General features: G+C 43.7%; 1 protein-coding gene across 1 annotated transcript in view; it reads left to right on the forward strand.

Annotated features, from left to right (window-relative positions):
• The first annotated feature begins 9,726 nt into the window (after positions 1–9,726).
• adamts12 (ADAM metallopeptidase with thrombospondin type 1 motif, 12) overlaps positions 9,727–12,375 on the forward strand; it is a 34,755-nt gene continuing 32,106 nt past the window's right edge. Inside the window, exons 1-2 of the mRNA XM_064353230.1 lie at positions 9,727–10,172; positions 10,734–11,095. Coding sequence (XP_064209300.1) covers positions 10,055–10,172; positions 10,734–11,095 — 480 coding nt within the window. The 5' untranslated portion in view covers positions 9,727–10,054. The remainder of the gene's footprint in view (positions 10,173–10,733; positions 11,096–12,375) is intronic.

Raw genomic sequence — 12,375 nt, forward strand, 5'->3', positions numbered from 1 at the left:
ACTCAATCACAACACCCCAGGTGACAAGGGGGTGGAGGGAGTCTTCAAGAGCATGCACCAATGGCTGGACAATGACAATCCGTGCATGATGCAATGATGTAATTGCAGCTAGGGCAACAAAGATAGCCTACTAACTGATATAGATTTTCTTGACAAGACACGTTTTAGGAGGAAAGACATGGGGGCTAGACATGAAGCACCAACACTGTTGCTTGTATTCAATAATGTAAAAAAGCAATCAGCCATTGATTTATCATTATGTTGAAATTTAACCCAGCTGCTGATCACTAATCTTTCACACTCACTATGTCTCATTCATTCCAATGAGTTAAGTGGGGACAATGAAGGGTACTAGTTTCCTAATATCACAGTTTTAGAATAATTATCTGTATTATCATACAACTTTGTTTTTATGAAATCTATTCATAATTGGTTTAGTTGTTCGTCTCATAAAATCTCTCCCATGTGTTGGCAGTTATTTAAGTTTCGTTTTGCTTGGTTTGATATGTCAAATCAAAAAAAATATTAGGACTGCCAACAGGCTTTTTATTAGAAATAACACTCCAAAGTGCAAGCCCTTTGATTGATTTGTGTTGGGTTTAGTTTAGTCTACAATGCCACCTACTGGTGAACAGCAGTATGGTCACTGACGAGACCACTGCTTGTAGTTTCATGCATTTTTGTGTACGTCACATGTACGCTTTGTCGAAAATTCAAAAACGCAAACATGTGACATGTTGCCTTATTCAATATCCACATTAAATATATTTAAAAAATTCCTTGTCATTTATGTTTGTTTATAATGTCCAATATATCAAAATTCATTAATTTCTTTAAAAATGGAGACTGGTTGTTATGTTGAAGGACAACAGCAACAGACTCCAAATGCAAATTTCACATCTAGAATCAACTCTAGACCTTTTGTTAGCTTTCTTGTGCATAAAAGCTTTGTCATTGTGATGCTGCTGTGTAAATGAATCGATTACAGCTCTAAACGAGTGAGAACGCTGCTTGCCAACAGAAACACACAGAAGTTTACCAGAGACGTTTTTCTGCCCCTTTGTTTTAGTCCAGCACTACCACACCTGACTCAACTAATTAATTAATCATGGTCTTTAATCAAGACCTTGACAGGTAGCACGTGGTGTCGTAGTGTTGGGCTAAAACATAAACCTGCGCCCACACGGACTTGTTTCGGATTGAACACCGCTGGCTTAGTTCAAGAGTGGTGTTGATCTCAAATTCACCAACAGAGGGCAGTGTTTGACCAAGCATAGCATTAATGAAGGATAATCGTTTTACTTCCTCATTCAGATCGCGGAGGCTGGTCCAATCACATCAGCGGAAGGTGATCTCCACTGTTTCCAATTGTGAGCAGTATCAGAAACTGGATTAGTCTCCAAAGTCTGCAAGATGTTGTATATGTATGAAAGGTACACGGGCCCAGATGACCCTAAAAACAAATGCTGTTCATTACTGTTCTTACTTTGAGAAATGTCTTTTTGTAGATCTTATTAATCCATCAAAAAGGCTCCCAAAGCCTCAATTCAAATTGAATCATAAAGGTCGTATTTTAAAATCTTTTCAAAATAAAAAATATATAATAAAAATGAATGACAAGATGAGTCCTTTGGAGTATGTATGGGCAGTTACATCCCTATCAGTAATAAAATATCCTCTTAAAAGATCTTGTTCTCATTAGAAACTTGCTCAGAAGCTAACATGGCTAAGGAGTCTTACATGCTATGGCATCAGCTGAGAAAAAATCTCCATAAAGAAATCTGTGGCACTTCAACATTCAGCTATTCAACCAGTTTGTTTACTGATAAATGCACAACATTGTGAATGAATTCATAGATACCTTCAACTGCAAAGAAATGTTTACTAAGCACTCAATTTACTGTATGTGTCACTCATTATATTTGCACAGAAGATTGGAATGTGTATGTAGTCATTTTTACTGAGTGTACAGGTGCTTGCTCAAATTATACAATTATTTCATTCACTAGGGTACTGTTTATTACAAACAAACAGTAAGACAAAAACACACATCACTTTACCACAGGTAGGCTGACAGGATGATCAGAACAGCAGACGGGCCAGAGCTAAGCTTCTCCAAACCTAAAAACACAGTGCGCTCTCCTTCTCTACAGAGGCCAAGGAAAAGGAGTGAGTCTTTCTAGAAACAGCTTTCCTGCTCTGACCTAAATCTATCCAAAAAGGTGTTAAAACAAAGAAAAGAAGCTGCCTTTCCTCTAAAGCACACACGTCAGACTCCAGTCCTGGAGGGCCGCAGTGTCTGCTGGTTTTTGAGGTATTTCACTTAATGTAAGTCATTGATTGGCTAAGGAATCCACACACCTTTTTTTCAAGGCTTTACCTGACAGCTGATTGAAAGGAAAACACAAAAAAACCGGCAGACACTGCGGCCCCCTTGGGGTTCGGTTTGACACCCCAGCTCTACAGAAACCCGAGCAGGTGAGCGGAGGTCGATGGGATTGCCAGAGCCTCCAGGCTTGTATTCACCTGGGCTGTCAGGTGGACACAGGTGTGAGTCATCAGCAATCAGCTCATCATTCAGCTTCACCTGCCGGACCCAGACGCAGGCGTCTACACAGACTCCACAAAACAAGGGAACCGAACACAATGCATCATTTATACAGTACAGCGCGGAGTATGAGGTAACAGGGCACAGCCTCTGTAGAGTGGAGTCTACAGTTTTATAGCAAAGGTAATGTCAGTTCAAGAATGTAGGATACTGCTTTCAGTGTGTTGTCTTGCTTAGCCCAGCATATATCCACCAAAAGAAATAATAATGGCTACATGCTAATATGGCGCTGTGATGCAGCACTGTATTATTTAACTAACAGCCAGGCCAAGAGCTCAAAGCTGGATTGATCTCAAATATGATTCCTTGTAAAACAGTTACATGTTTAACACTGGAAGGCCGTTTATGATTACTGTTTGATTACTAACAGCGGTTGGGTTCGTGACTTGGAACTTGTCTTCCTCGTCTTCCTCGTGTTCTGTCCCAGCTGCGGGCCAGCTGTGGCCCGGAGGGGAGGTATATTACAGTTCCCTATTCTGTATTCACAAACCTCAACTTAGGGGACAAACTTCTGTTACATTATTTTAATTGTCCATAATGTCAATGTCAGTTTTGAAGTTTTTTAAATGGTGGTTAAAGAAATAATATACATTTGCATTTGGAGTCTGTTGTTGTTGTCACTCAACAGAAGGACCAAGTATATATAACTATGGTGTGATACCACCTTCTGTGGAAAAATCTGAAAACACTTGCATTTTTTTATTGCTCCAGGGTAAGTTTTTGATGACTGGATAGGAATATTAATATAGATGTTGTTTTCAAAGCACATCTTAAGTGTTTTGAGAGATTTTATTTCAGGAAGGAATATCACACCATTGCGTATGCTCCACATAATATATTCAGTGGTAATGTAATTAAATGTTGCATCTTAAACTGCTTGATTTTGCAAAGTAACCAAGATTGCAACATTTAGCTTAATTTACATTCAGAGTAGGCATTTTGCAGGTTCGCAGAAATGCTGGCTTCGTAAAAACAAGGTAGGCCTAGCTTTTTTTTTCAAGTTCAATCAACTTTTATTTTTGTGTGCACAATATTCAATTCCATGAGGCATGTTACACGAAATTGGGAATTGACACTCTAAACCAGTACCAGTGGCAAACTGTTGTAAAACTTTAAGTATACCCAGTTTGCTACTACTAGTTCGATGGTTACATCTTTAATATCATCACAATGCGCCAAACCTTTTTACATTTCCCCACCCTATTAACCATTAGTTTTTACAAAACCTTGGCCGTTCTATTTATCCATACTTACCATGTTCTATTGAACCTGGAAATGGCACCTTAAAACCTTCCCTGCTCCCATTCCCATTTTGACACTAAGAGAACAGATGGACCAGCCTCAACCTCTGACTATTCGTTTGAGCACAGTCAGGCTCTCACAGTCAGTCTGTTCAAGGGTTTAAAGACGAATTTCACCAGAATACAGGAAGGCAGAGCGTTGCACTTATCCCTCCCCGCTCACGCTTTAACTGCTGACACGAGAGGGACGATGCTGGCCGCCAATCTCTGGCGAAATCCGTGAGAGGCCATTTTCATGGGAAAGCACGCAGGCGGGAATATCCCTCCGCCCTGACTTTGCATCGTTCTCCCCAAGTCCGAGGCCCCCTGAACGAGTTCCAGCCCAGCTGGCCTCACGGCCTGATGCAGCATCACAAGAGACCGCACCAGGACACGCTGGGTGAGGGTTCCTAAGAGACCGCACCAGGACACGCTGGGTGAGGGTTCCTAAGAGACCGCACCAGGACACGCTGGGTGAGGGTTCACAAGAGACCGCACCAGGACACGCTGGGTGAGGGTTCATAAGAGACCGCACCAGGACACGCTGGGTGAGGGTTCATAAGAGACCGCACCAGGACACGCTGGGTGAGGGTTCCTAAGAGACCGCACCAGGACACGCTGGGTGAGGGTTCAAGAGACCGCACCAGGACACGCTGGGTGAGGGTTCCTAGAGACCGCACCAGGACACGCTGGGTGAGGGTTCACAGAGACCGCACCAGGACACGCTGGGTGAGGGTTCCTAAGAGACCGCACCAGGACGCGCTGGGTGAGGCTTCATAAGAGACCGCACCAGGACACGCTGGGTGAGGGTTCATAAGAGACCGCACCAGGACACGCTGGGTGAGGGTTCCTAAGAGACCGCACCAGGACACGCTGGGTGAGGGTTCATAAGAGACCGCACCAGGACACGCTGGGTGAGGGTTCCTAAGAGACCGCACCAGGACATGCTGGGTGAGGGTTCCTAAGAGACCGCACCAGGACACGCTGGGTGAGGTTCATAAGAGACCGCACCAGGACACGCTGGGTGAGGGTTCCTAAGAGACCGCACCAGGACACGCTGGTGAGGGTTCTAAGAGACCGCACCAGGACACGCTGGGTGATGGTTCATAAGAGACCGCACCAGGACACGCTGGGTGAGGGTTCCTAAGAGACCGCACCAGGACACGCTGGGTGAGGGTTCCTAAGAGACCGCACCAGGACACGCTGGGTGAGGGTTCCTAAGAGACCGCACCAGGACACGCTGGGTGAGGGTTCATAAGAGACCGCACCAGGACACGCTGGGTGAGGGTTCATAAGAGACCGCACCAGGACACGCTGGGTGAGGGTGAGCTCTTCTAGGAATGCTGCAAAGGTGTGGGTTTTAATACAAGCCCTTGAGGCAAACCCTGAACCTCGATCAAAGCTTGTTAATTGACTCTGATTGTCAGGATTGGACAGTGTGTCCTTCCATGTTGCTTCAAGCAGAAGAACGTTCTGATGGGCAACACCCAATAACACTTTCCTCACTTTGTCTTAGTGAACCCTCACAAAAATGTTGGGCAACGTAGCTGTATGATTTAGTATGAAATAAAAAGCCAAGCAATGTACATTTGTTACTGTTAATTATCACAGTAATGTGAAAAAGTACCTGACCCGGCTAACTACATTACCTAACGAGTGTATGCACGATATAAAGCAGCATAGCCATAAAAACATTAAATCTTTACAAAAAACTATAATAACTTCAATCTGTTGCATAAGATAGGCGTAGTCAGGGGTGGGGTTGGGTCAGGAGGCTGATCTTCAGTCTGTGCTGGAAGACATCCAGTGATTCAGCAGTAAAGACAAGAAAAAAACTGTCTGTTGTCAAATTACCAAAAATGCTGCATGACCAAGCAAAGCCTGAATATATCTTAAAGAAATATGCTTGCAACATACAATCTGTAACAATGTACGTACATCCAGTGAGACATGTAAAGGGTTTCAATTGGGGTTTTTTTTGACAGCATTGAGCTCCTATATACGAATTACACAAAAACCTCTTTGGGTGACCATGGTTTTGGTTCTGTCGTGAGCACACAGACAGCCCCGCCCTCTTGTGCTGTGAAAGGTGCAGAATGTTTCCTTTAGTTCATCTGCAGCGCATGTGATGGACGGCTTACCTCCTAGTCTCCCACTGACTTCAGTTCACCTCTGTGAAATTACACACACAAACTTAAACGGGTTCTTAAGGGTTAACACAGCATTCGACAGCTCGCTGCAGCAGAGTTGAATGACTGACAGGGCAGGGGAGCAGGCCAGCTATTTTTCCTGGCATTGTTCTCTGCCTCTTGGGCCAATTCAGTTCTCTTGGGCTGGACTGATAAGTCTGAGGAATTGTAAAGCAACCAAATCTGCAAGCCAGTTGTTCTGTTCGTTTCCACTACTTTGTTGCTCAAGACTTCGTTACAGAACCCACCCAGCACACACCATGGCTGCTCTTGCAATGGTGCTGGGTTAAGTGATACTTGATACTGTACACCTAAACTAATACTTTCACTGATCGCACAGATCTCAGAGAACCAGAGCCATTTCACCCAACCATAATTTAGCCATTTAAAAACCCCTAAGGCTAATTACCCCAGGCCATGGCTTTGAAAAATGTCTTTTAAAAGTGAATTGTAAGAACTGATCAATTTGTCATTGGCTGCTTAAACTGAAAGAAGGTTCTTGAGCTCTTGTGTGTGGGGGGTGGGGTACCTCTTAATTAAACTGGAGCTGTTTTCTGTTAACACTGAACAAATTCCAGAGGTCCATCTCAATAAACATTTTTTCTCCAGACTGAGAGTAACATCAGTATTGTGACCCCCAGAGCTCACTGACTCCAGACAGGTGAGTATGTGGGGAATGTGGCACCCCCCCACTGGTGGCCCATTACAGTGTTTGCAGGGAGGCTGTTCCTGGGCCAGGGACTCCCCAGCAGCTTGGCCCAGCCGTGCGTGCTTAAGCCCTGCTGTTCCAGTGAAATGAAGCGTGCGAGCTCGTCCCGCTTCTTAATCACGGGGGAAACTTTCAGACGGGGAGCAGAATGGGTGGCTGCTCTAATGGCGGCTCTCGTTAGCATCTGAACCCCAGCGGCTAGCTTCCACGGAGCTCAATGCACCCTACAACTGTGGGTTCGGTCTCTGCTCACGCGTGGTTTAAAATGGTTGGTATCAAGCTTCATCGTGTTCTTCGCGTGCCATCGCAGAGCCAGAAGAGGCCAGAAAAAATACTGGCGCCAACTTAAGGTGCTGACTGCTGTTTGCCGTTCAAATGAGTCATTTGTTGAATGAGGTGTCGTATTGCTGGGCTAAAACAAAAACCTGCACCCCACACCGGCCCTTTTCGGATAAGATCGGACACCCCTGATCTAGTCGGTTCAGGACTAGTTGTATGACGCAACGGGACCCTGAACAGGCACCCCATTAGTGGGAACGAGGTAACAAACAGGAGAGCAGGCATTTGGGGAAAAGCTACGGGTAAACAGGGCACAGTGTGGAGGTGCCAACACGCGGGCCTCGCCAAGCGTTCTCCATGGCGGTATAGCGTCCAGATCAGACGGATTATCCGCGCAGACACGTGAAAGGCAAGAATCCTCCCCGCTATTCAAGAGCTCGCCCATAAACAACACATTGCTGTTGTTAGGCGACAGTAAGGAAAGTTTATTGCCCCCACAAAACACCGCAGACTTCTCCAGCTTTGTCTGGACCATAACTGATCGTAGGCTTGACTGCGAGGTATTGTAATCTGGACTGAAATATTGCCACCGTGTCTGATTCCCTTGCATTCAAAACTATTTACTTGCTACAATCCAAATGTAATACGCTGAGGAGAATTCCCAGGCTCAAAAGATCAACATTAGAAACGGTTCTTTATTGCAACAATTATCACTCTCTAGACTACGTAAGGCTTAAAATATAACATCAGTATATATACACTGAGAGTACATAGAAAATCTTCAACTCGTTACATACAGTACATTTTGAAGATGCTGGGCAAAGATGGGCACTGTACCCTAACCTGCACCTTACGAGCTATGCCCAAGTATTTGGCTGAAGGCCACAACTGGCACTGGGGTTATCTCAATTCTAACCAAGCACTTCAGCACAGCAGCTTTAGCTGTTATGCTAATAGTTAATGCTGTTGTGCTATCATCAGTTTATGAAGCTGCCAGTTATATCAGTTGTTTTTCTTTTGCAAAGTGCGAGTGATTCCTTCTTCTCGCTGTCTACATTAACCAGGGAGGTGGATTTAAATCATCGGCTGCAATGGCAATGGCATTTCACTTAAAGTGCACAGATCTGTACAGTCTGAACTTTGCATATGCGTTTATTTTTGACATTTTGACATTACTGAGCAAGGCAGGAGCTGGTGATGCATGTTCAATATTTGCTTGTGCAGACAGGAATTATGATTAATTTAATTAAGAACACACAGAGCTGCCGGGTGAAATTCCCTGGCCCGGGAAAAACTTGCATTATTAAATTATATATTCCCTGGTCTGGACTAGTAATACTTACCACAAGTTTACAGACCATTGACACCCACCCCCACCCCCAGGGCCCGGGACAATGTATCCAGTTGTAGAAGAAGTGGATAAACTAGGCAGCCATCCAAGCAACTGAGCAGCCCCCTCTAAATACAGTACTCCCCTCCCTGTGAAGCAGGTGTTGCTATAAGCAATTTCATGGCTTCTGAAATAACCAGTTACCTTAAGCCGTGAATTGACTGGTTGATGACCCTCAAAATCACTCTTGTAGATGAAAAACATGCCACCATCGCAGGCGCCTATGCTCCTACATTGACTAATCCAGAGGATATGAAGGGAAAATACTATGAAGATCCTGGTAAATGGACTGCATTTATCTTCACTGTCTGATTGTTGCAATGTCCTTGGAGACTTCAATGCCACAGTTGGCCAAGACCATCAAACCTGGGCTGGTGTGAGCAAGTAATATTGCCTGAAACATGAACATGGCCACTGAGAATGCAACATCCTCTGGTTTACCATTTTTTAATGACGGATCCAGGGGTGAAGTGAGGTTTCATGCACACTAAAAAAAGAACTGGCAGTAGAACTGCAGTACACACATAAGGGGGGACATCCTGGCATTACAGCTTGTTAGTGTTGCATTTGTTTGTCATAGCTATGTAGGCTTGGACATCTTATCTGGCAGACAGGCCTACATGCAATGCACTTGCACTCATTCATTGACCCAGTTTCCACTGCTGGAATAAGATTTTTGGTAGCATTTTGGTAAATGCAGTAAAATAAATAAATAAATAAATAAATAAATAAATAAATAAATAAATAAATAAATAAATAAATAAATAAATAAATAAAAACCATACTAGTGCATATCTTTTCAACATCTGGCTGTAGACATGCTATAAATTGTTCATCTAGATGCTATATTGCTCCTGTTCAGATTCTACAGCAGGTTTCAGAGCTAGTCCCCTGCATAATTTGGGATATAAACATAACAGTATGTTAGTTTAATCATATTTCAGTTTGGAGACCAGCTGCCCCTGAACAACCTTTTGCAGTTTGAGCTAAGGTTCCAGTTTGCAGTTTCAATAAGCCAGTTCACTTTAAGGAGTTATTATGCTAATGCAAAATATATACATTCTGAAATCAAAACATTCATTCCATTCGCACGTTCTCGTACAGTTTGGAAACGAAGTAGCAACCTGCTATGGTTTTTGTTGGCGGTTGAACGCTGACTGTAAGTGAAATTGAATGTACATTTGACGTGACATTTAAAAGCGATGACTCGTTCACGTTCTTAATGATTTTTCAATTTCGCGGCGTAGCCTAATGTTTGATTTACCGTTGCCCCGGGACGGGTGAACGTTATTTATCTTCACAGTGATACAGCTGCAGCTAGAACGCTTACCCCTCAACTCCCTCGGCTCCCCTAAAAAGAAACAAGACACTAGTCTTGGAATACTCCACCCCTTGCAATCTTGAAACGCTGTCTTACTTTTCACGATATCTTTTCCTTCTTTCCACTGTCTTCCATGTATGTTTCCTATCACGTATTCACCCTGCAATGCCGCTCGTCGCTATTAAAACTCAGTGGTCGCGAGACCGCCTTTAATGTTAAATGCTACTTTTATGACTCTTTGCGTTTAGCCCTTTTGGGTTATTTTAGATTGTTAAAATATGCAATGTCTTCTAGAGAGCCGGGTTCTCTTTCTGCTAAAGCTTGTTTTCTTTTTGGCAACCGGCCACGTCGAGTGCTTTCAGCCGGACAGCTTCTACTTTCCAGACACAGAGCAAGGTTAGTGTTTGTTTTGCAGCCGTTATCAACTATCTAATTTAAAGACATATATTTTATTGTTTGCGGGAGCACTATCCTGACCACAGTTACAGTTAACTGCAAACATGAGTCCTTGTTAACCTCAGTCTCTGGCACCCACTCATCCTTTTGATGATAGCCCTAGGTTTTGTAGCTGTGTCCATGTTTCAGATTACAGTTTAATCCTGTGCGTCCGATTTAGTTTAAGGGACAAAACTCGAAACAAGACTGTTTCCCGCGTCTGTTGCCCATTTCTCAAAAGTCGTGTTTGCACTTGATCTGGTTCGGAATTCGTGGCACTTAAACGCTGATGTGGATTATCAAAACAGTACCCTAACAGAATGTTAACAGGCTACTTTTATGTCATGACCAGCATATTTCTGGAGCCATCTCAACTGGTCAAATGGAAATCCAAGTGTCAGCAGATGGGATATTAACATGACTATTTAGCGAGATGTAAATGACCGTCGGAATACAAACTTATAATGTGCAAGTCTCGTGTTTGAAGTGCAATTTTAGATCACTTTTTTTCTGTCCCCACAGAAAACTTTATCAGGTCACATCCTGAGTTCTCCGTGGTCCATCCGGAAAAAGTCAGCAGGGACGGAGAATTCGTCTCTTTCTCTTTGACACATCACTTCGCCCGCGGGCGGAGCAAGCGTGACCTGGACACCGCGGAAAAGTACGTGTACTACAAGGTGCCACATGGAGGCTGGAATTTAACTTTTAACCTCTCAGTCAATAGCCATTTGCTCTCGGACCAGTACGTGCTGGAGAGAAGACCCGGGGTCTTTAACGGAACCCAGCAGCGACAGGTCTCCGGGCATAATGCCTGTCACCTTCTGGGGAGGGTGACGAATTCCAGCGTCCAAGGGACAGCGGCAGTAAGCACGTGCAACGGGCTGGTAAGGATGGGTTTTTATACGTGGGATGTGGCACGATGACGTACGCGCTCAAATGCAAGAGTTTTAGTGAATGAAAGTGAAGACTTCATAATATAGCCATTCACTATTCCTACAGCCAGTTCAGTACAACCTTTTAATCTGCATATGTATTTACTTAAAGTAGGCCTACTTTCCAAAAGCCATGGGCACATGAAGACTGTTTTTAGGATTTTTAATAGTGATTTCATTTTTTCATCACAAGTCAAAAAAAGCAATACTATATTTTGCATGTTCAAACTTCATTCCAGACCCACCAGAAGTGGTCATTGTGTGTTTATCATCACTATGCAAATTAAATCTGGCTTCCACAAGTAAACCATTGTGTGCTGCAGAGGCTTTTGGAAACTAAGATGAAATGCACAGCTGAGGTATACATTGTATGCTGTATATTTACAGTACAGTAACCCCAACCTATTCCTGACACGCTCACAAGGATCAAGTTACAGTGTGATGTCACAGGCTTTGGCGCTTCAATGAGCAATTCATTGTCAAAATATGCTGAAAGTAGTTGATTTGTTCATTTTCTGTAATTTTTCCATCTAAATCTTCTTACACGTGTTCCGCTGATGTACCTGTTCCATCATGTCATACTCTTACGGTAACTGGTATTATTGTTTCTGGACTGTAATGGATTTTTTTCCTACTGTTTATCCTGCAGTTGCTCTGGCCTTTTCATTGTTCAAAACTCCATCCATCTGATCCTGTGTCCTTCTTTGCTTGTTCTCTGCCAATACTCCTCTATTTGGTAATGCAGCTGCCGTGTATCTTATATAAACTATTTACAAATAATTCCCTCAACATCATCCTCTCCACAAAGTCACATCTACGTGTTGAACTGTGAAGAGTTTACCCGAATATCCATCCTGCAGCTTTTACCACTTTGCTCGTCATCAGTAAATTCATGATGTTGCTCATCGCCCTCAGTAATGCAGGATGGCCTACAGTACATCACCCTCAGTAATGCAGGATGGCCTACAGTACATCACCCTCAGTAATGCAGGATGGCCTACGGTACGTCTGGCTCATAAGAAGCGGTTTGGAATGCTGGCGTGCGTATTGCCTTAATGCACCACGCTGCTGCGGCCCATCTGCCCCTGTGGGGTAAACAAGACAAACCCTTCCCACAGCCATTTCGCTTGTGTAGTCTGAGATGTTCACTTGGGGGATCAGACAGTTGGAACTCTTATGAGTTCTTTTAATTCTTTTGGGAGAAGTGGCAAAGTTCACATCATAATTTCTCA

The sequence above is a fragment of the Anguilla rostrata genome, chromosome 10 (assembly GCF_018555375.3).
Source record: "Anguilla rostrata isolate EN2019 chromosome 10, ASM1855537v3, whole genome shotgun sequence".
In the NCBI taxonomy this organism is placed as follows: domain Eukaryota; kingdom Metazoa; phylum Chordata; class Actinopteri; order Anguilliformes; family Anguillidae; genus Anguilla; species Anguilla rostrata.